Source organism: Bos javanicus, chromosome 7 (genome assembly GCF_032452875.1).
Source record: "Bos javanicus breed banteng chromosome 7, ARS-OSU_banteng_1.0, whole genome shotgun sequence".
Taxonomy (NCBI): domain Eukaryota; kingdom Metazoa; phylum Chordata; class Mammalia; order Artiodactyla; family Bovidae; genus Bos; species Bos javanicus.
In genome coordinates, this window is record NC_083874.1 from 5,489,384 (window position 1) to 5,511,498 (window position 22,115).

The 22,115-nt window shown below is 50.3% G+C and overlaps 1 protein-coding gene across 5 annotated transcripts in view; it reads left to right on the plus strand.

The window, feature by feature from the left end:
* Positions 1–22,115, plus strand: part of UNC13A (unc-13 homolog A) — a 69,508-nt gene that overhangs the window by 18,725 nt on the left and 28,668 nt on the right. For all 5 annotated transcript variants that reach the window (XM_061421628.1, XM_061421624.1, XM_061421627.1 and 2 more), the window contains 12 exons: positions 2,252–2,459; positions 10,208–10,741; positions 11,248–11,356; positions 13,361–13,407; positions 15,221–15,299; positions 15,959–16,030; positions 16,319–16,538; positions 17,532–17,759; positions 18,960–19,101; positions 19,219–19,388; positions 20,375–20,490; positions 21,762–21,925. In XM_061421628.1, the coding sequence (XP_061277612.1) occupies positions 2,252–2,459; positions 10,208–10,741; positions 11,248–11,356; positions 13,361–13,407; positions 15,221–15,299; positions 15,959–16,030; positions 16,319–16,538; positions 17,532–17,759; positions 18,960–19,101; positions 19,219–19,388; positions 20,375–20,490; positions 21,762–21,925 (2,089 nt within the window). The remainder of the gene's footprint in view (positions 1–2,251; positions 2,460–10,207; positions 10,742–11,247; positions 11,357–13,360; positions 13,408–15,220; positions 15,300–15,958; positions 16,031–16,318; positions 16,539–17,531; positions 17,760–18,959; positions 19,102–19,218; positions 19,389–20,374; positions 20,491–21,761; positions 21,926–22,115) is intronic.

A 22,115-nucleotide genomic window follows, 5' to 3' on the forward strand; every position in this document is an offset into this window, starting at 1 on the left:
TTTCAGTAAATACTACTTCAGTGCTACACAATCCCAGTAGGTTGAATCCACGGATGCAGAAGTGTGACTATGGAGGGCCAATTATAAAATCACACGTGAATTTTCGACTGCCCAGAGGGTTGGCGTCCCTAGCCGTTGTATTGTTCAAGGGTCAGCTGTATTTTGACCCAAAAGAATTTGTCAAAGCAAGTTGATCAGAAGCCAGTTTAGCCAAAATAGACATTTGGCAGACAAGAAGGCTTGGTCACAAGCAGTTTCACACAAACAAGCAATACAGTTAAAAAAAAGAAAGAAAAGACATTCTGGATTAAAACCAATTTAGCAAAAGCCTGTAACAATAATTGGGTCAAGAAGAGCAAAGACGATGGGGCCCAAAGCAGATCATTTTGTCAAAACAAAAGTGGCTGAAAATGTCTTATCCAGAAGCAGGCAATTTGGTCAGAAACAATTTGGTAAAGAGCAGAGTCTGGGCAAAAGCAGAAAGAATCCAACAGAGAGCAATCTTCCCCTTAAAAACTGATAATCTGTCGAAAAAAAAATCAGTGTGGTGAACATGCAGAGAGTCTCATGTGATTTGACTGGAAATATTTAAGCCTGGTCAAGGGCAGTTTGGTAGACTCCAAACCCAAATAACTGTGTAGAAAACAAGGTGGTGAGAGGGGCAGTTGGGTAGCCCTGCCACATTGTCCCCAGTCTCAGATGCCCCACTGCAGGCCTGAAGGCCCATCAGTTTCACCCTGACGCTCATACATCTAAGCTGTGGAAATTCACAGCTGTGTCTGCCTCTGACGCCCCGCAGCAGGTGGCGGTGGTCGCACGGCAGGGACAGGATGAAAAGCTCGCCGGTCACAGCGGCCCACATCAGATGAGAGATCGGGAAGCCAGAGCTATGCTGCTAAAGCCAGCACCGCTGCTAAAAAGGACTTTAAGGTTTTTCTGGAGGCAAAATAGGGACTGAATCAGATAGCTAGTTCTAAGCAAAGGATGAAACTAATATTTTAATTGTTTACCATATTAAAAAAATTTGACCTTTTTTTAGTATAAAGAAATAGACTCTATTAGAGGGAAAAGGAATTAGAAAGTTAAAATAATAAAGCAAAAAAAAAAAAATCTAGGAGATGAGAAAAAATGTTTAAAGACATAAAAATAAGTATAAGCCAGGGACTTCCCTGGTGGCCCAGTGGTTAAGACTCTGCACTTCCAATGCAGGGAGTACAGGTTCAGTTGGGGAGCTAAGATTACAGATCGGAAAAAAAAAAAGCAATATTGTATCAAATTCAATAAAGACTTGAAAAATGGTCCACGTTAAAAAAAAAATCTTTAAATAAAAAGTATAACCCACCCTCTTGGTGTTTAAAATCACCAGTAAGTTGGTACCACAGCCTAGTGTACCATGGGGGACCCAATCAGGAAGTTAATTTGGGGCAGGCAGCTCACTTCTTTTCAGCTCAACTATTGCTTTCCAAATAAATTGAGTCTCTCCTGTTCGCACCACAATTTAACATCCTTTGAGACGGTTTCTTTTTTACTGAGAAAGAAAATCTGTTTTGTGTTTACTAAGGAAAGCAAACTGAACTGAAGTACTCTTTAATTCTTACTAAACACTTGGAGTTTGGCAGCCCTACCTTGTTCTATCTGAGCGATAGATTCTGGGCTTGTGATGGTGCTGCCAACCCAATAATCTAATCTTTCTGAGGGAGACAATACCTTGTCAGAGCTCCTCCCTATACATGTGAGTTCAGGTCTGGGTCTGAAGGATATCAAGAAATCTCTGAAGGTTAAAGGGCATTTATACTCTACCTTGTCTTCCTGATCTCCCTCCAACTTCCCCCTAAGTGTCTGGGTGACTCTCATTATGGGAAACTCATTACCTGATGGAAAAACCCATATTGTTTTCAGAGAGCCTGGACTGGTCCATTCTCACATCTGAGCTGAAAGACACCTTCCAATTTGTTCCTGTCCTCTTCACATTGTAGGACCTACCCTCGTCCCCAGACTCTAGGTCCCATTTGACCCACATACAGAAAAGCAGGGTTTCCACCTCCTTTATTCTAAAACCTATACCTCTAGTAATATGACCCAAGATCCTTTATTCATTTTGGTAGATTCCTCTTCTTGGGTTAGCAGTCAATGAAGACCCTCCTAAGTCTGCAAGGCTGTGTTGGCCTCTAAGTCCTGCAAGGCGTGCTCACTCTCTCTCTCTCTCTGCCTCCCTTCCTCGCTCTCTCCCCTCACCTCCTCTCTCTTCCAGATGATGACCCTGACAGCGCAGTGGATGACCGTGACAGTGACTACCGCAGTGAAACAAGCAACAGCATCCCGCCACCCTATTACACTACGTCCCAGCCCAATGCCTCAGTCCACCAGTATTCTGTCCGCCCACCACCCCTGGGTTCCCGGGAATCCTACAGCGACTCCATGCACAGCTATGAGGAGTTCTCCGAGCCGCGGGCCCTCAGGTAGTCACTGTGGGATGGAGGGGGTGTGTGTGTCTGTGTGTCTGTGTGTCTGTGTGTCTGTGTGTCTGTGTGTCTGTGTGTGTGTGTGTGTGTGTCCAACTCTATCTCCTGGAGTGGAGAGAGGAATAGGAGGCTGGAGGGAGCTGGAGGCAAGTGGGTCTAAGGAAGCAGCATCCATGCTTTCTTGTAGGCACGAGAAATTTTCTTTACCCAAAATCTTACCAAGAAAACCCCGCAAGCCTGATAAAAAAAGGGGTTTGCTTTGGTTGAAGGAGGAGAAGGAAGTCACAAATCCCCTAAGAGTTTCCCCTGCAAAATGGGGCTCCTTGGCACTCCAATTCAAAGCCTCTGGTCCCTGTGCACTCTCTAACTGCTTAGGCGAGCAGGTGGATGAAGAGATGGGCATTACCAGGGATGGGGAGGGGATGAGGGTGGTTTGAAACACAGTTGTGCTAGAAAGACACCCAGCAAGTGGGTGGCTCGTGGTCCTGCTCAGCCTTCCTGGTGGCCCCTGACTCTGTGTTCCTGACCAGCAGGCATGGGCACTGCTAGTCAGGCATGGGCATGTGTGCGACTCTTTGAGACCTTATGGACCATAGCCTGCCAAGCTCCTCTGTCCATGCATTCTCCAGGCAAGAAGACTGGAGTGGGTTGCCATGCCCTCCTCCAGGGGATCTTCCTGACCTAGGGATCAAACACGCGTCTCTTACAAATCCTGCATTGGCAGGCAGGCTCTTTACCACTGCGACCCGGGCGTGGTGACTTAGGAGTTACCCCTTCTTAGCCCAGCCACCATCACTACTCTTTTCAAAGTAGGCTGTCCCCAGACCTACCTCATAGATTGGTCCCCTGGCTTACATGGGCATGGCGTGTTGGCCCTTGAGCCCAGGAGACTGAAACGTGTGCCTGCAGCTCCCCTCTTCGCTGACTTGATCTCCCCAGTCCTGGTTTCTTAACAGCAGCAAACATGATATTAAACAGGTTGGATATTTGTAAAGTACTTTGGGTGGCTTCTGAAAGTGCTGTGTAGTGACTGTTAGGTAAATAACACAAATAATAGTATTCGGAGCTAACTGGGTGCCCAGCTCTGGTCCAACTTTTTTCCTTCATCATCTTATTTCATTCTCTGGGTGGGAATATTATTGACTCCATTTCACAGATGGGAAATCAAGGCCCAGAGGGGTTAAGTCACTTGCCTGAAGTCACACAGTTGGTAAATCATCATAAGGACAAGTATTTGTGGTGAACCTACTGGGTGGAAGCAGTGGCTTGGTGAATTACTGGTCGTGGGTCTTCTTCTAAAATGTTTGCTTCCCAGAGAATACATTTCCTTCACTAAAAGATGTGCAGGATGAAAATTTTGAGTGTTCTCTACTCTCTTGTTGAACCTATACTTCTATTAATGCATGTGCGTGCTAAGTTGCTTCAGTTTGTGTCTGACTCTTTGAGACCTCATGGACCGTAGCCTGCCAGGCTCCTCTGTCCATGGGATTCTCCAGACAAGAAGACTGGAGTGGGTTGCCATGCCCTCCTCCAGGGGATCTTCCTGACCCAGGGTTCAAACACACGTCTCTTATAAGTCCTGCATTGGCAGGCGGGTTCTTTACCACTATCACCACCTGGGAAGCCCAATTCTATTAATATGACCCCTCAGATCTCTGTAAGATATTAGATCAGAGACTTCCCTGGTGCTCCAGCAATTAGGACTCTGCACTTCCAATGCAGGGGTTGTGGGTTCTATCCCTGGTCAGGGAGCTAAGATCCCAAATGTCTCATGGCATGTGGCCAAGAAAATTAAAAATAGAACATATAAATAAGTAAATAAATAAGATATTAGGCTCAGTTCACACATACACCAGGGCCTCCAATTTGTGTGAGACTCTGATATAGCAGCGGAGAAGGCGATGGCTTCCCACTCCAGTACTCTTGCCTGGAAAATCCCATGGACGGAGGAGCCTGGTAGGCTGCAGTCCATGGGGTCACGAAGAGTCGGATACAACTGAGTGACTTTACTTTCACTTTTCACTTTCATGCATTGGAGAAGGAAATTGGCAACCCACTCCAGTGTTCTTGCCTGGAGAATCCCAGGGACGGGGGAGCCTGGTGGGCTGCCGCCTATGGGGTCGCACAGAGTCAGACACGACTGAAGTGACTTAGCAGTTGATATAGCAGAGTTGAAGGTTAAACCCTGTAAGATAGGTCCAGGACTAGGCTGGGGCAAGTGTGGTACACTTGAGGTTGCCTCAAGTACAAAATTTAGAGGGTGCCAAAAAACTCAGTCATCAAGATCAATATGTCAATGCAATATTTTAAAAATCAAAATGAGTCCCAAAATAGCCCATGACAAAAAATTCACCAAAATACATCTTCGTAAGAGTGAATTTTGTTGTGTGTAAGTTACACTTCAGTGAATTTTCTAAAAAATCCATGCTGGGGAAAATACACAGTTTAAGTAAAAGCAGGAGCTGAACCTGCACTCGAAGGACTCGGCTGCACCTGCCTCATCCTGTCTTGGTTCTGCCATGTCTATAAGCAAGAAAAATAATGCTGGTTAATTGAACACTTGTTAAGTGCTAGATTTGTTTTGTTTTGTTTTTTTATGAGACTTCCCGGGTGGTCCAGTGGTTAAGAATTCGCCTTGCAGTGCAGGGGATGCAAGTTCGATCCCTGATTAGGGAACTAAGATCCCACATGCCTCAGGGCAGCTGTGGAAAATGAAGCAGAGAGATTAAGTGACTTTCTTAAGATCACACAGCTAGTAAGTGACTGAGCCAGAATTTAAACACTGTCAAGCAGACTTCTGAGTCCATAACCACAGACACAATGCCACACTGCCTATCAGCCCTAAAAAGACACCTGGGAACCCATATGCCGCAAAGTTAGCCTCCCAAGGTCCTACAGCTGGACAGAAGTGCTGTTCTTTGTACATCAGCAGCAAGGACACCCACCAAGGAGATGGTCCATTCTCTCTGCTCCCAGCAGCGTCTTAGAACCACCCCTGGGTTGACCACATTCTGGCTGATTCATGTTGATGTTTGACAGAAAACAAAATTCTGTAAAACAATTATCCTTCAATTAAAAAATTCAGGGACAAACCCTGAATTCAAAAATTCAGGGGCAAACCTGGTATTAAACATAGCCATCCAGCCTCCTGAATGGCAAGACTTCTCAACTCTCGACAAAAACGTTAATGATGCAAACAAGTGTTTACATCCTGGTTGAGATTTGGAGAAACCCTCAGAATCACTTTATTTTGAATAAAGCAGTAAGAAAAGAAATCTTAAATGGTTTCTCTTTGTGCCATCGAAGTAAATGAGCTTTCAGGGTTGTGCCATCCAATACGGCAGCCCCAAGTGGCTTTTTAAAGTTAAATTTTAAATGCTGAGCACTGTGCTTTATCGCTCAGTTGTGTCCAACTCTCTGCGACCCCATGGACTGTAGCCCACCAGGTACTTCTCTCCATGGGGATTCTCCAGGCAAGAATACTGGAGTGGGTTGCCATGCCCTCCTCCAGGGAATCTTCCCAAGCCAGGGACTGAACCCAGGTCTCCCACATTGAAGGTTAATTCTTCACCATCTGAGCCACCAGGGAAGCTCAAATTTTAAATAATAAGTAAAATAAAAGTTCAGTCCCTCCAGCATACTGGAAGCTTTTCAAATGCTCAACAGCCATGCACGTATGGCTACTCTGTTGGATAGTATGGACAGAAAACGTTTCCATTGGACAACACTCTAGAGCGTTTGGGTAGAACATAAGTTGGAGAAAACCTTGATAAGCTCCCTACTCAGTCTTTTTTTCTTAACGTTTATTTTCTTATTTCTGGATTTGCTGGGTCTCCCTTGCTTTGCATAGGCTTTCTCTAGTTTGCAGTGGGTAGGGGCTAGTCTCTTGTAGCTGCGCTCTGGCTTCTCATCGCGTTGGTGTCTCTTGTCACGGAGCACAGGCTGTAGGTGTGAGGGCTTCGGTAGTCGTGGCCTGTGGGCTCTAGAGCGCGGGCTCGGTAGTCGCGGCACGTGGGCTCTAGAGCGCGGGCTCGGTAGTCGCGGCCAGTGGGCTCTAGAGCTCGGGCTCCTTAGTTGTGGCGCAGGGGCCTGGTTGCTGCACTACATGTGGAATCGTCCCAGACCAGGGATCGAACCTGTGTCTCCCGCCTTGCCAGGTGGGTTCTTATCCACTGCACCACCAGGGAAGTCCTCCCTACTCACTCTTTAGCACCATCCAGTACAATGTTTTGTTTTGTTTTTTTTTTTTGCAGGTATTTAAACAAGTTTTATGTTAAACTTTTCTATGTTTTGCACATACCATAGAAAGTTCAGATAGTTTATAGATGACATGTGTTAGAAGGAACTTTTTCCAGAGTATTTTTGGATGCAACTAGGAATTATCATAAGAAGTAAAGTAACTCAGAAGGAGAAAACAAATATTTAATATATGATACCACTTATATGTGAAATCTAAAAGACACTAATGAACTTTATGAAACAGAAAATTTCAGGCATAGAGAAGAAACTTATGGTTGCCAAAGGGGAGGGGTTTGGGGGAGGGATGGGGTGGGAGTTTGGCTTAGCAGATGTAAGTTATTATATATAGAATAAATAAATAACAAGGTCCTACTGTACAGCACAGAGAACTATATTCAATATCTTCTGATAAACCATAATGAAAAAGAATATGAAAAGAATATATATGTATAACTGAATCACTTTGCTGTACAGTAGAAATTAACACAACTTTGTAAATCAACTGGACTTCAAAAAAGAGAAAATGAGATTGAGCATTTAGTCCAACCTCTTTATTTTTTAGGTCCAAGGAAATGAAATGACATACTCAAGGTAAACCGCTTAGTGATATAAGAGGGAGTAGAATTAGTCTTACCCTGGATTTACTCTAGTATCCTTCATTTAACTCCTTTGTGTGTGAGCCATCCTGAAAACAAAGAATTAGATCCCTTTCTGTTTGTATTAGTGACTTCGTTATTCCAAATATCTTCAGAAGCATTCCTGTCTCCCTAACAGCCTCTCCTACCATTTTTTCCACCACTAACATTTGTAAAGCATCATTCACTTGCATATTCAAACTGGCTCAGACTCATGCAATTATTGGAACAAAGTTTCAACATATGGGAAACAGCTGAAAGGAGAGTAAGATATCAAATATAATGAAAATATGAGCTCTTTTAGTAGGTGGAAGAGTCTTCTCTTAGAGGAAAAAAGCAGAAGAGTGCCCTTCTTACAGATAGGGAAACTGAGGCTCAAAGTGTAGGAGCGAGTTGCCTGGGTCTCAAAGCAGGGTGTGCACAGAGCTGGTCCCGGACTGGCTCCCATTCTGTGTTCATGGGCTTGTCTTGTCCTTCTCCAGCCCTGGGTGTACCTGTATGTCCCAGGGAGAGTCTGTTTCTTGTAAGCATTCCTGGGATGGAATGGGGGGTGGGAATGGAAAAGAGGGAGCCCTCTCCACTCTCCCCATGAACAGGTCACACAGCAGAGACTGGGTGCATAGGCAGAACAGCCTGACAGTGACTCAAGACACCATCCTGTGCCACCCTGGTCTTGCTGCCCAGTGTGGGCACTGCGTGTCCCCAGAGGAATAGACATTCCATCCTGCAGGTCAGGGCTTGGCTTAAGGGAGGGACACAACTGGACACCCTGGTGGTGGGAAAGGGCAAGGTGGGCTTCCTGGAGGAAGGTGCCCGGGAGCTAGCCCTCGAAGGATAAATGAGGAGTCTGAGGAGAAGAATTCCAGGCAGAAAAAACAGCTCAGCTAAAGGTAGACTTGGCCAGATCATACAGGGAGGTTCTTGGTGGCTAACTCAATGGGATCCAGGAGAAGCGTCTGGGATCAGAGTTGTGTTGGCTCCCGAATGTCAGAGCTGGGGTGGGAGGAGTCTTGGGCACCATCGGTCCCACCATCTTGTGGCCTGGAGCGATTTACATGGTGCCTGGTGTCACAGGAGGGAATTTCCAGACCTGTGTGGGGACCCCAGTCCTAGGCACACTCCTCACTTGGGAACCCAGAATGTGCCGGAGTGGACTTTGGGAGTATTCACCAGTAGAGGGAGTTGGGAGTCTGTTCCAGCCCAATAATACCTGAGGATTCCTCCATCCTTGCTGTCTATAAGGACAGGCAATGAAAAGCAGTCAACCACACACATAGCTGAGCAAATAAGGATGGGGCGGGGGGTGGGGGTGGGGAGAAACCCCTGTTTGATTCCTAAAGCATCCCAGGGGCTAGTTGAGAAACAGGATCCTAGTCACTGAGAGTGGAGGAAGTGTTTAAGACAAGGAACACTGTTTATTAAGTGTCTGAATGAGTGGTTAGAAGGGGCCTGTGTGTCTGCCCTCACGATGTTTTTTCCTGGTTACATTGAGTGTGATCCAGGGTGCATATAAGGAGCATATAATGTGGATGGGGGTAGGTTTGACCTGACTAGAGGTTGAAGGAGACTCAACTCACCCAAAGAAGTGCTATTTCAGTGGGCACCAAAGGAATTTTCCAGGTAAAGCAGGCAAGGAAGGAGGTTCCTGGGGGAGCACAGCAAGTGCTAGGGCCCAGTTGCTGTTTAGTTGCATTCTGCTCTTTTTGCAACCCCATGGACTGTAATCCGCCAGGCTCCTCTGTCCATGGTATTTCCCGGGCTAGAATACTGGAGTGGGTTGCCACTTCCTTCTATAAGGGACCTTCGTGATCCAGGGATCAAATCTGCTTCTCTTACATCTCCTGCATTGGCAGGCAGGTTCTTTACCACTGGTCCAGAGGTGGGAGCGGTTTAGGGTGTTGGAGGGACAGTCGGGAGGTCAGTGTGGCTGGAGCAGGGGGAGAGAAGGGAGGATGGAGGCGGCTGAGGGTAGGGAAGTTGGAGGGCCTGGGCCACACACAGGTGCAGAGATGGCATGGGGTTTTAGAGAATCTGCCTGCGATGTGGGAGGCCTGGGTTCGATCCCTGCGTCGGGAAGATCCCCAGGAGGAAGAAATGGCAACCCACTCCAGTATTCTTGCCTGGAGAATCCCTTGGACCCAGGAGCCTGGTGGGGTACAGTCCACGGGATCACAAAGAGTTGGACATGACTGAGCGACTAACTTTACTTTTATGGTCGAGTTTGGAACAGAGGAGGTCTGTGATTGGGTTTATGATTCCGATAAACCCATAGTGGCTTTCATGGAAAATGTTAATGTCCAGGAGAGAAGTGGACATTGAGTAAGACAGCATCTAATGGAGATGGCAGAGCCTGGACTAACGTGGGGCCCAGGATGCAAGGAAGTGGATGCATTGCACATATGTCTTTGAGCTGAGGGGGAGTCCTGATGAATGGAGGGGGCTCAGCAGGGGGAGAACCAGGCTGAGGCGGGGGTAGGGGAGACATCAGGAGACAGGGGCAACTATGTTTGTTGCAGGAGGGCTAGGTCTCCAAGGGGGCTGTGGCAGGGACACTCATTCGGGGTCCTCAACATGTGGGTGAATGCCTTACAGCTTCCACAGTGCCTGGATAGGCGTGCAGTAGGGCACTGATTTTGTTGTCAATCTGACTTTATTGCCTGCCCCCCAAGATAGTCAATGACCTAAGAACAGGTGTTTTGTCTCTTTGGTTCATGGCTGTGTTTTCCTGGTGCCCAGAGGTGCTCCACCAATGCTGGGAATAAAGGGAATGACCAACCCAAAGAATGACTGGGTGAGGGAACCTGTGTGACCAGGGCTGGGACAGGCAGCAGCTCTGTGCTCCAGCCCCTGAGCCCTGGCCCAACCCTGTAGCCCCACAGGCAGCAGCCGCTACGCCTCCTCAGGGGAGCTGAGCCAAGGCAGTTCACAGCTGAGTGAGGACTTTGACCCGGATGAGCAGAGCCTGCAGGGGTCTGAGCTAGAAGATGAGCGGGACCGGGACTCCTACCACTCCTGCCACAGCTCGGTCAGCTACCACAAGGACTCGCCGCGCTGGGACCAGGACGAGGACGAATTGGATGAGGAGCTGGATGAAGAGCTGGATGAGGACCTGGAGGACTTCCTGGAGGAGGAGGAGGAGCTACCTGAAGACGAGGAAGAGCTGGAGGAGGAGGAGGAGGTGCCAGATGACATCCGAGGCTATGCCATGCGAGAGGAGGTGGCCGTGGCCGAGCCCAAGGACTTCAAGCGTGTCAGCCTTCCACCTGCCGCCCCCGAGAAAGAGGACCAGGCCCCAGCCATGCCCACTGAGGCCCCCGACATACCCAAGGTGGCCCCTGAGCCAGCCGTGCCTGAGGAAGTGCCTGCATCTGAGCAGGAGCCTGAGGCCCCCAAGGCTGAGGAGAGGTAATGGGAAGGGGTTGAAAGGTATCACAAGGTTACAGGGTCAGTGGTGTCATGGTAGGGTCAGTGCAGACCTGGGGAATAGGGAGGAGGGCTCTCACAGAGTCATGGGTCTAGGATGGGATAGGAGGGTCTCGGTGATCAGAAAGGGCTCAGTGGGGTCAGAGTGGGTCAAGCAGGGTCATGAAGGAGTCTTGGGGGTTGTGAGGGACTGGAGGGCTTTCCAAGGTTGGAGGGGTCACAAAAGTATCAGAAGAATCTTGGGCAGATAGGATTACAAAGTTGCAGAAGGTCCAGGAAGGTGGCAAGGGGACATAGGGGGACCCAAAGGTGTCAGAGAGGTGATGGGCATGTGGGAAGTGGGGAGGGAAACAGGGTGGCCGGAGGGTCGTGGGTGGGTCATTGTATCTCTGAAGTGCCAGGGAGGCCACGGAGGGCCCAGCATCACTTAGACAGTGGAGGGCGAAGAGAGTGCTGGCCCTGGAGCATCATGAAACCCTTTGCCTCAGTTTCAGGCCCCGAGAAGATGAGGAAGGCCAAGAGGGTCAGGACTCCATGTCTAGAGCCAAGGCCAACTGGCTGCGAGCCTTCAACAAAGTGCGGCTGCAGCTGCAGGAGGTGAGTGGCAGCAGTAGCCTGGCCACGCCCACGCCTCATCCACACCCGCGACCAGGCTGGCCACGCCCACGCCCCACCCACACCCGCGACCAGGCTGGCCACGCCCACGCCCCACCCACACCTGTGACCAGGCTGGCCACGCCCACACCCCACCCACACCCGCGACCAGGCTGGCCACGCCCACGCCCCACCCACACCCGCGACCAGGCTGGCCACGCCCACGCCCCACCCATACCTGTGACCAGGCTGGCCACGCCCACACCCCACCCACACCCTCGACCAGGCTGGCCACGCCCACGCATCACCCATACCTGTGACCAGGCTGGCCACGCCTACGCCTCACCCACACCTGTGACCAGGCTGGCCATGCCCGTTTCCCCACTCCTTCCAAGCCCCAATCTACTACTGTGGTCCTTTCCCTGGCCCTGCCCACGCAAGCCCATGCCACCCACTTCCCCCTTCCTTAGCCCCACCCACGCCTGCCCTGGCTCCAGCCCCACCATTCCCAGCTCAGCGCCTGCCCAATCTGACTCCTCCCTGGCCCTACCCATGCCTACCTACTCTCTGGTGCAACCTGCTGCCTCCACCAAGCCCCAGTCCAACTTCCCCAGGGCAGCCCTGGATTTCTAAGTGGGGAAGAAGGAGAGGTGAAGTAGAACCTGGAGCTGAAATTAAGCTGAGAGCATGGCTATGGCCAAGTTCAGGGGCCAGGTTCACGGACGGGGATACAAGCCAGAGATAGGAATGGACACCAGGGTTAGGGCAGCAGCCAAACATTAGTGTTCAGGGTTAGACTTGGTGTTAGGGGAAGAGGTCAGTGCTTGGGGTCATACTGGGTGTCAGTGTTGGGATTAGGGAAAGGTCTGAAGTCTGATCAGTATTGGAAAAGGAATTAGATGAAAAATAGAATTAATGTCAGGGTCAGGATAACTGTTCTAATGGGCAGCAGGAATGAGGCCATTCATTTACTGCTTTATTCATTCAGCCTTCTCTGGGCTGGGGACAGAGCAGTGTTGTTATCCAGAGCGACCTCCCAAACTGGGGTGAGGCTGGCAGGAGGAGGAGATCCTAAACAGACTCCCAAAGTCTCAGACCATCAATTATCAGAGCTACAAAAGTTTCAAGTCAAATTTCTTATCAGTTGTGCAATAGAATTTTCTTTTACTATACACTCCCATGGCTCTAGATTCAAAGAGTAGCAAAGAATATGCTGTGAAAAGGCTATTGACTAACTTTCCCTAAGTCAACAAATGAAATGAAAAAATGCAGCAGCTACCCTTGTAATGAAACTAATAATATGACAAGAAAAAATAAACATGAGTGGGACCTCTGGGTTTCATAGAAGGGGCATAAAGCTAATCTGGCAATTAGGAAAACTTACGGAAGGAGATGATACTTAAAGTGAAGTGATATTCAAAGTACTTTAACAGTATTTCAGGAGAAAGTGCCAGACCATTCTCCCTGCCCTGCCCGTCGCCCCCTCTCCCTGACCCCATGATGCCACCCTTTAGTTGCATGGCGGGAGGTGTTGACTTTGGGTCTAGCTGAGACCTAAATGATAGATGGAGGCTGGTTGAGAATGAAGATGGGAAAGCATACAGAGAGGTAGTGCAGCTTGTACAAAGGCCCTGGGGCATGAGATCAAATAATCAGGTGACATAATCAAATGACAGGCTCTTATGAATGTTGAGCCAGCTTCTAAGAATTCCAGGACTATAGAGCATGAGCTGTTGCTTGAGATGATGCTCAAAAAACCCTCCATTTTCACAGACAAGGGGACTAAAGTTCACTGCAGTTGGTGGCAGAGAGTATCTCCTTTCTTCTCATTTTACAGATGGATAAACTGAGGCCCAGAAAAAGTCAGTGAGCTCCCTAAGGATACACAGTGAGGACTAGGACCCAGGCTTTGTGACACCCAGCGCAAAGGGGAGACGGTTGTGGGTGTGGTACCTGTGCTGCCCTGGGAAGGGGCAACCACACCGACTCTATCTATCTGTCCTGCAGGCCCGGGGAGAAGGAGAAATGTCCAAGTCCCTGTGGTTCAAAGGCGGGTGAGTAATGGATCTTGGTGGGGAGAAAGAGGAAGTTTTGAATCCAGAGCCTGAGGCTGGTTTGCATCATAGCCTCAGCCCAACCAGAGCAGGGAGAGATTCCATTTAGACAGGAGACAGATTGAGCATGAGTGAAATAATGTAGCCACTGTCATAAGACACTCAAGTCCAGCATGAGCCAAAGATAGTAACACATCAAATCCTCACAATGAACCCATGGGGGACCCACTACCCCTATTTTACAGACGAGAAAACCGAGTCCAGAAAGGTCTTGCCCAAGCCACTCATATAATTCAAGACCGTTTCCCCCTAGACAAAATGTAAGGTAAAGAAGAAATCCACTTCCTGCATGATACAGCTGCAACCTTGGAGTGAATTTTTTGCTTCAATTCTGCATTTCTCAGATTTTTGCTACAGTTGCTGGCTGTTTGATGACACTAGTTGTTCTTACATGGAACATTTTTCATGTCTAGTTTCTTAAGTTACTGATTTTCCAGGGTGCTTTTTCAGCATTTGTGCATTCCAGCACAATTCAACCCTTAATGCCTGGGGAGATTAAGCGTGGTTAGAGGATGTGAAAGATGTTTGTAAATTACACTAATATTTTAAATGGCAGCTGGAGGGTTACTACTTTCCCTTGTACAGACTTTGAAGCTGTGACTCCCAGGTGGGCAAGTGTCCCAGGTGGGGAGCCCTGGAAGCAGGGTCTGAAAGTGGGGCTCCTGTGTGCATGATTTATGCAGGAAGCGCTCTCAAGAGTGCTTCCCTCACAGGCAGGGCCAGGCAGGGGAAGCAGCCAAGCAGAGACAGAGTTCAGACGTCTCCAAGCCTCTGTCTGATCCTTCAGGGAGTGCTGGTACCTGAATAGCACCCCAGGGCTTGTCCTGGTGTCAGTGGCCGCAGGCATCACTCTCATTGGCCAGTGGGAACATTCAGGAGAGTAACCACACCTGAATTGTCTCCGGGATTAGTCTCTCAGTAAAGTGAATTTGGACTTGCCGCCAGGCATCTGCCACAGCCCTCATTCCAATTCACCAGCTATGCCAAAGCAGCAGAGAGGAAATAGCACACATATCATTTCCTGTTTCCTCCTTCCCATGGGCTTTGAAGTCCCTTCTTCCAGGATAGACTTTAAATATGCACATACATTTCCAATTTTGAGCATAAAGTTTTCATTGATTTCTTAAATATATTTTTATTTAGATTTGCCTTAATTCGAATTTTCATTAAATGTGGGCAACTGCATCTCCCCATTCCTCAGACCAGGAAGTTGAGGCCCAGTGTCTTTGTTTCTTAGGGCTGCCGTAACAAACTGCCACGGGGCCCTTAAAGCAACAGCATTTATCCTCTTGTGGTTCTTGGAGGCCAGAATTCCAAAACCAGCGTTGGCAAGGGTCATACTGACATCTGTAGGGGAGAATCCTTGCTTTTCTAGCTTCTGGTAGTTAGTTGTTGGAAGTCCCTGGTATTCCTTGGGTGGTAAACGAGTCACTCCAGTCTCTGCCCCTGTTATCACACCACCGTCTCCTCCTCGTGTGTCTCTCTTCTTATAAAGATACCACTTACATTGAATTAGGAATGAATCCTACTCCAGTATGATCTTGCCTTAACTAATTACTCCTGCAATGACTCTGTTTCCAAATAAGGTTCCATCCTGAGATACTGGGGGTTAGGTCTTCAATGTATCTTTCGAGGAGACATAATTCAACCCTTAGTATCTGGGGAGATCAGGTATCCTCCCCAGGGCTAAGATAATGTCTGTTGAAGGAAGGGGGACTTCCCTGGGCCCTTGACATTCCTGGATGTCTTGCAGCCCTGGCGGTGGTCTCATCATCATTGATAGCATGCCGGACATCCGCAAGAGGAAGCCGATCCCACTCGTGAGCGACCTGGTGAGCGCCTGTGCCCTCCCCTCCCCCAACAGAGCAGCCCTGCCTCAGGCAGTGCTCAACCTGTACAACTGCCCATGGCAGACCTGGGGCTAGGGGCTGACCAGGCATTCTCTGAGACTAATGTGATCTGATTTCTATTCTGCGTGCTGCCTGGACACTTCAGGCCATGGTGAGTGACGGTGACCCAGGCCCTTGAATATCCTCCCCAGGCCCCCACCCCGCACTGGGATCTTCCAGCTGGCCCCCAGCACATGGGTTCTGGGGAGGGAGCCTTGCCATGTACTACATACAGTTCACTGGTGGGAAGAAAGCAGGTGACTCCCCACTTTGGTTCATGCTGTGGCTGGTGGTTTTGTTCTGTGGCTGGTGACCACGGCCAAGTGTAGTTCCCTAGTCTGGTCCATTGTGGTGAGGGATGGCTGAGTCAGAGATGTGGAGCTGCTCCCCTTCCAGGGTCTCTTCTAACCTGGAGCTTCTGTTACTTCCCTTTTTTTTTTTTTTTTTTGCCATATTTGCTCTCACTGCTGTGACCTGTTTCCTGTTTGTGGCTGTGACCTGAATCGGTGGTTGGTGGCCTCAAACCGTGGATTCTGCCTGCGGTGATAACCCTGGGTGTCAATGGACCCTTCTGACTCCCTCGGTGACTTCCCTGTTTCCAGTCCCTTGTCCAGTCCAGAAAAGCAGGCATCACCTCCGCCTTGGCATCCAGCACTTTGAACAACGAAGAGCTGGTATGTGGGGCTCTTTTCCCCAGATTGGAGGGTGGACTGGGCTGGGGGCTCCTGGAGGAAAGGAAGTGGGGTGTGGCAGAGACAGGCACTCCTCACTTTACAGAATTCGACAACACAGCAGCATAGTCTATACACAGAAACCGTGGATTCCTACACTGTGGAGGTGGGGGAGGGACGGGGACTTTACCGTACTCAGCAAGCCGAGGAGGTGGAAGGCGGAGAGGGAGAGGGAAGAAGCCAGTGCCCCCAGGTTAGGGCTCTATGTCACATGCCCTGCTTCCCCCGCAGAAAAATCACGTTTACAAGAAGACCCTGCAAGCCTTAATCTACCCCATCTCGTGCACGACGCCACACAACTTCGAGGTGTGGACGGCTACCACACCCACCTATTGCTACGAGTGTGAGGGACTGCTGTGGGGCATCGCGCGGCAGGGCATGCGCTGTACCGAGTGCGGTGTCAAGTGCCACGAGAAGTGCCAGGACCTGCTCAATGCAGACTGTCTGCAGCGTGAGTGCTGGACGCTGGCGGGAGCGGAGCGGAGACCAAGGGGAGGGACTGTTAATGATAGGGGCGGGGCTCTGACGAGTGGCGGGGCGGGGCGGAGCTATGCTGCTGGAAAGTGTTGGGGGGTATTGGGAAGGGAGAAGTGCAGGAGGTCCTAGAGAGGTGGGGCAGGACTCAGGGAGGAGCTAAACGGTACACTATGGAAGGATGAGCGTGCGTGCTCGGTTGTGTCCGACTCTCTGTGACCCCACGAACTGCAGCCCGCCAGGCTCCTCTGCCCATGAAGATTCTCCAGGCAAGAATACTGGAGTAGGCTGCCATGCCCTTCTCCACGTTTGGAAGGAGGGTTCTTTACCACTAGCGCCACCTGGGAAGCGAATAAACTGTACAAGGGGTGGGCTTAATGGGAGGTAGAGGTTTTTTCACGGAGAAAAATGGATTATGGTTAGGGTTAACTCAAAGGACAGAGAGGACTCAAGTTGGGCAGAAGAGTAAGAGAAGGGGGGGTACTGGGCGAGGGCTGGGGTCAGAGCAGGAGGGGACTCCCGCGGAGAGGAGGGGCTAAGACAGAGGGTGGGAACTTTAGAGGGAAAGGCCTGTTTGGGGGAGAATTCAGAGAGCTGGTAGGAGCTCTGGTATCTCTTGAGCGCTTCCCAAGTAGCTCAGTGGTAAAAAAAAATCTGCCTGCCAATGCAGGAGACTGGGGTTCGATCCCTGTGTCTGGAAGATCCGCTGGAGAAGGAAAACGTGGATTGCCACCCACTCCAGTATTCTTGCCTGGGAAATCCCATGGACAGAGGAGCCTGGTGGACTACAGTTCATAGGGTCTCAAAGAGTCGGACACAACTGAGCACGCACTCTAGCTTGGGGGCAGTGACTCACCTGAACCCCGTATCCGTGACAAGGGACGAGGAAGCCCTGGAATGAGAATCAGGGCTGTCGCTTCTGGGAGGGGGTGCACTGTGTAAGGTGACGCCTGTCTGCATCCATCCTCAGGGGCGGCGGAGAAGAGCTCCAAGCACGGGGCGGAGGACCGGACGCAGAACATCATCATGGTGCTCAAGGACCGCATGAAGATCCGGGAGCGCAACAAGCCCGAGATCTTCGAGCTCATCCAGGAGATCTTCGCGGTGACCAAGACTGCACACACGCAACAGATGAAGGCAGTCAAGCAGAGCGTGCTGGACGGAACATCCAAGTGGTCGGCCAAGATCAGCATCACTGGTGAGGCCTCGGAGTGGGGGAGGGGCTGCCACGGGGTTCCATCTTAGCCTCCTGCGGTCCCTCCCACGCTCCTTCCTTCCCTTTGCTACACGTATCTGAGGGTTTCCCTGACTTTCTCATGGCTGTGTGTACGTGTTTGTGCCCACAGTTGGGCATATCTCCAAACGTGTGTGCATGAAACGGTTTCTAGGTGTATCTCGGTTGGTAGACGCTAGAACCAGACCTGAAGAAGAGATGAGGGCAAGCAGTTTATCTGGGAGGTGAACCCAGGAAGCACCCAGGAATACTGGGAAGTGACACCAGGAGGGAATAAGTCCTACAAACTGGCTCTAGTGGTAAAGAACCTGCCTGCCAATGCAGGAGACATAAGAGATGCAAGTTTGATTCCTGGGTCGGGAACACCCCCTAGAGGAGGGCATGACAACCCACTCCAGTATTCTTGCCTGGAGAATCCCATGGACAGAGGGGATGTAGGGCTACAGTCCTGGAGGTCTACAGTCCATAGAGTCGCAGAGTCAGACATGACAAGCGATTTAGCATGCGCGCGGGGTGCCACCTAGCAAGCGATGTAGTGGACGCATGCAACCACTAGGGGAGCAGTACTGAGCTCCCAGACCTGAGAGGTCCTTCCCAGGGGCCGGGGCCTTGTGGTGTTTATCCGTTCCTCATCCTCCTTGGGATTTCCCGGGAAACAGATGACAAGATGAGGATTTCAGGGCAGATGGGTATCCGGGATGCTGTCCCAGAAAGTCCCAGTGGGAGATGGAGACTTGGATGGAGTGGGAGATGCCAGCAGGAAGGATTTAAACAAGTAGTTAAGCAGGACTTCCAGACCCTCCCTCAATTTGGGAGCAGGGAGGTAAGAAGCTCAGAGGAGGATGCCGATCAGGTCATACTGTGGGCAACTGGCGGCTCAGTCCTTCTGGGGACTTTATGGGGGCTGTGTAGAGCATATGCATGAGAATGACCCGCCCCAGGGGTGACCATGGGGCACCTTCACCTTCACCGGGTGAGGTTTCCCCGGGTTGTTAAAGCGCGAGCACGTCGCACATGCGCAGTGGGTATGCTTACAGTTCCTGTGGCCAGAGCAAAGCCGTCAGTCCTCGTCACAGGGGTTCCCTGCGGAGCCTGTGGGCGGGACTGTTCTTGGCCTGCCTACTCCTGGAGCCCACATTTATATTTGTTTTGTGTGTCTTCCAGTGGTCTGTGCCCAGGGGTTGCAGGCAAAGGACAAGACGGGATCCAGTGACCCCTATGTCACCGTCCAGGTTGGGAAGACCAAGAAACGGACAAAAACCATCTATGGAAACCTGAACCCCGTGTGGGAGGAGAACTTTCACTTGTAAGTGTCTGGCTGGGGCCCCCCATACGGAGCTTCCTGTGGGGGCAGCTTAAGGCGGCGGGGATGGAGGGAGGCAGCTTCAAGAATCCTGCCCTGACCTCCTCCTCCCCTCTGCAGTGAATGCCACAACTCCTCAGACCGAATCAAGGTGCGCGTCTGGGATGAGGACGACGATATCAAATCTCGCGTGAAGCAGCGGTTCAAAAGGGAATCCGATGACTTCCTGGGTCAGACGATCATCGAGGTGCGGACACTCAGTGGCGAGATGGACGTGTGGTACAACCTGGGTGAGCAAGGGTGGGGTTCGGTGGGAGGCAGGGGAGGGGGAGTCCCAGCCGAAGTGGGGAGCCTGGCTGGAGGGAAGAGACAGTGTCTGGAGGAGTTAGTCTAGGAGCCCAGTCTAATGAAGGGGGCAGGGTCAGTGGGGCCCCATCTGATGAGGAAGGCAGAGTCTGTGAGCCCAGTCTGATAGGAGCAGGAAGCCCCCAGGCTGAGAGGGTGAGCAGAACCTAGGCGTCTCTTAGTTCAGTTTGGGAGATTGAGGGAGGGGCAGAATCTCCATATCCCATTCTGATGCGGGAGGCACAAACAAGACCAGAGGATCCTAGTGCAAGGAGAGAGGCACAGAGCCAGGCATCTAAACTAAGAAGGGGAATTGAACTTTGAGAATCCAGCATAAGGGAAGAGGGAAGAGGTGGATTTGGGGATTCCTAATCTGAGAGCGGGAGCCATAAACCCAAGAAGTCTAGGAAGATGAGTAGGATCTGTGAGCCCAAACCAAGGGCAGAGGAAGAACCCCAGTCTGAGAGGGGTGAGCAGAGTCTTGGAACTTCTTAGTTTGGTTAGAGGAAATCTAGATCTCCCATTCTGATGGGGGAGCCAGGAAGCAAGACCTGAAGATAGTAGTCTGAGGAAAGAGGCACAGATCCAGGAATCCTGTCTAAGAGGATAAGTAGATTCTGGGGAGCTTGATCTGATGAGGAAGACAGAGTCTGAGAGCTCAGCCTCGGGAAGAAGCAAGGCTCTGAGTATAAAGAAGGAGATGGAGACCAAGGCATTTAATCTGGGAGAGGAAGCAAGATCTGGGATCCTAGTTAGAAGGCAGACACAGGGCTTAAGAATTCTAGTCTAATGGGAGAGACACAAGTCTAGGGAGCCAATCTAAGGAGAAACTCCTAGGTCTCATCAAGGAGTCTGGGAGGCCTGCAGTTATGCATATGTGAAAATAGCCCGGGGCTATAGTTCCGACACTGCCATCATTTCTGCTCTGCAGACAAGCGGACTGACAAATCTGCTGTGTCAGGTGCCATCCGGCTGCACATCAGTGTGGAGATCAAAGGTGAAGAGAAGGTGGCTCCATACCACGTCCAGTACACCTGTTTGCACGAGGTGAGGCCCGCTGCTCCACCTTGCCTTTGGAGTCCACCTTCATCCCCCACGTTCCCTCCGCTCACCACTCCTACCTGCCCCAGCTGCTTCTTCCTCTTTCTGACCACACCACCCACACTCCTCTGGGCCTCTAAGACTGTCCCCCATGCCATTCTTTCTGCTCCGAAAACTCCTCCCCATCAATCAAGTTCCATCTTCAGGCCCCTCTCCTCTGGGAAGGGGAATGGACCCCCACCAGCAAACTCCAGGGCTTCCATCTGTCTCAGCCCTGAACACTCACAGTTAGGTTCTTTGTGCCAAGGTTTGTCTCTTCTAACTGCCTGGGGGTTCCTGGAGAGAACTCAGTTTGTTGATTGAATGGATGAAGGAGTGCTGAGTGGATAAAAAGTGTGTGAAAAGATGAAAGGATGGGTAGATGGATGTGTGGTTGAATTGTTGGAAGTACAGATGAGTTGAATTGGTGAATTGGAGATAGTTGGATAGATAGATGGGTGAGTAGATGGATGGACAGATGGATGATGGATGGAAAGATGGATGGATAAATAAATTGATGGGTGGATAGATGGGATAGATGGTTGAATGGGTTGATAAATTATTAAATGGAGAGATTAAGCTGTGGGTAGTTAGATGGGATAGAAGGATGTGTGGTTGAATTAGAGGAAAGTTTGAGTATAGAGGTGAATTTGGGGGTTGTTGGAATGGTGGGTAGGTAGGTGAGTGGATAGATGAATGAATGGAAGGAAGGGTGGGTGGATGGATGTGTGGTTCAACTACTGGAAGCATAGGTGTGTGGATGGGAGAGTTTTGAGGTAGGTGGGTGGATGTGTAGGTGCACAGACAGGTGAGTGATAGATGGGTGGATTGATGGTTGATGGGTAGAAGGATGAATTTTTGGATGGACAGTGAAGTTGTGGGTAAATGTATGGGATGGATGGATGTGCAGTTGAATTATTGAAAGAGTGGATATGTGAACAGGTGGGTTTTGGGGTCGTTGTATTGATGGGTAAATGAATAGATGGATAGCAAGATGGACGGGTGGGTAGGTGGCTGGATGGACAGACGAACAGATGGATCGGTGTGTAGTTGAACTGTTGGAAGGATGGATGAGGGATAACTGAAATTTGGGGTAGTTGGATGGATGGGTGGGTGGTGGATGAATGAATTAGTGAGTAAACAGATCAGTGAATGAGGTAAGTTGCCCTCTACCTGGGATCCCTGACCCTTTGTGTCCCCTTATACTCTCGATGACACCTTCTCCCTTGTGGTGGCAGAACCTGTTCCACTTCGTGACAGACGTGCAGAACAATGGGGTCGTGAAGATCCCAGATGCCAAGGGTGATGATGCCTGGAAAGTTTACTATGATGAGACAGCCCAGGAGATTGTAGATGAATTTGCCATGCGCTACGGTGTCGAGTCCATCTACCAAGCCATGACGTAAGGCTGCAGACTGAGGTGGACGTGAGGTGCAGGAAACGTGGCGGGGTGGAGGGATGGTTACTAAGAGGCCACTGGCAGGTCTGGGGTGGAAGGGGCTCTTGGGAGGGAAATCCAGGGAGAAGATGAGTGTGGTCGGGGTTCTGTAATTTCCTGGAGGCTAGGGAAGTGTCATTGGTGGGAACCTGAG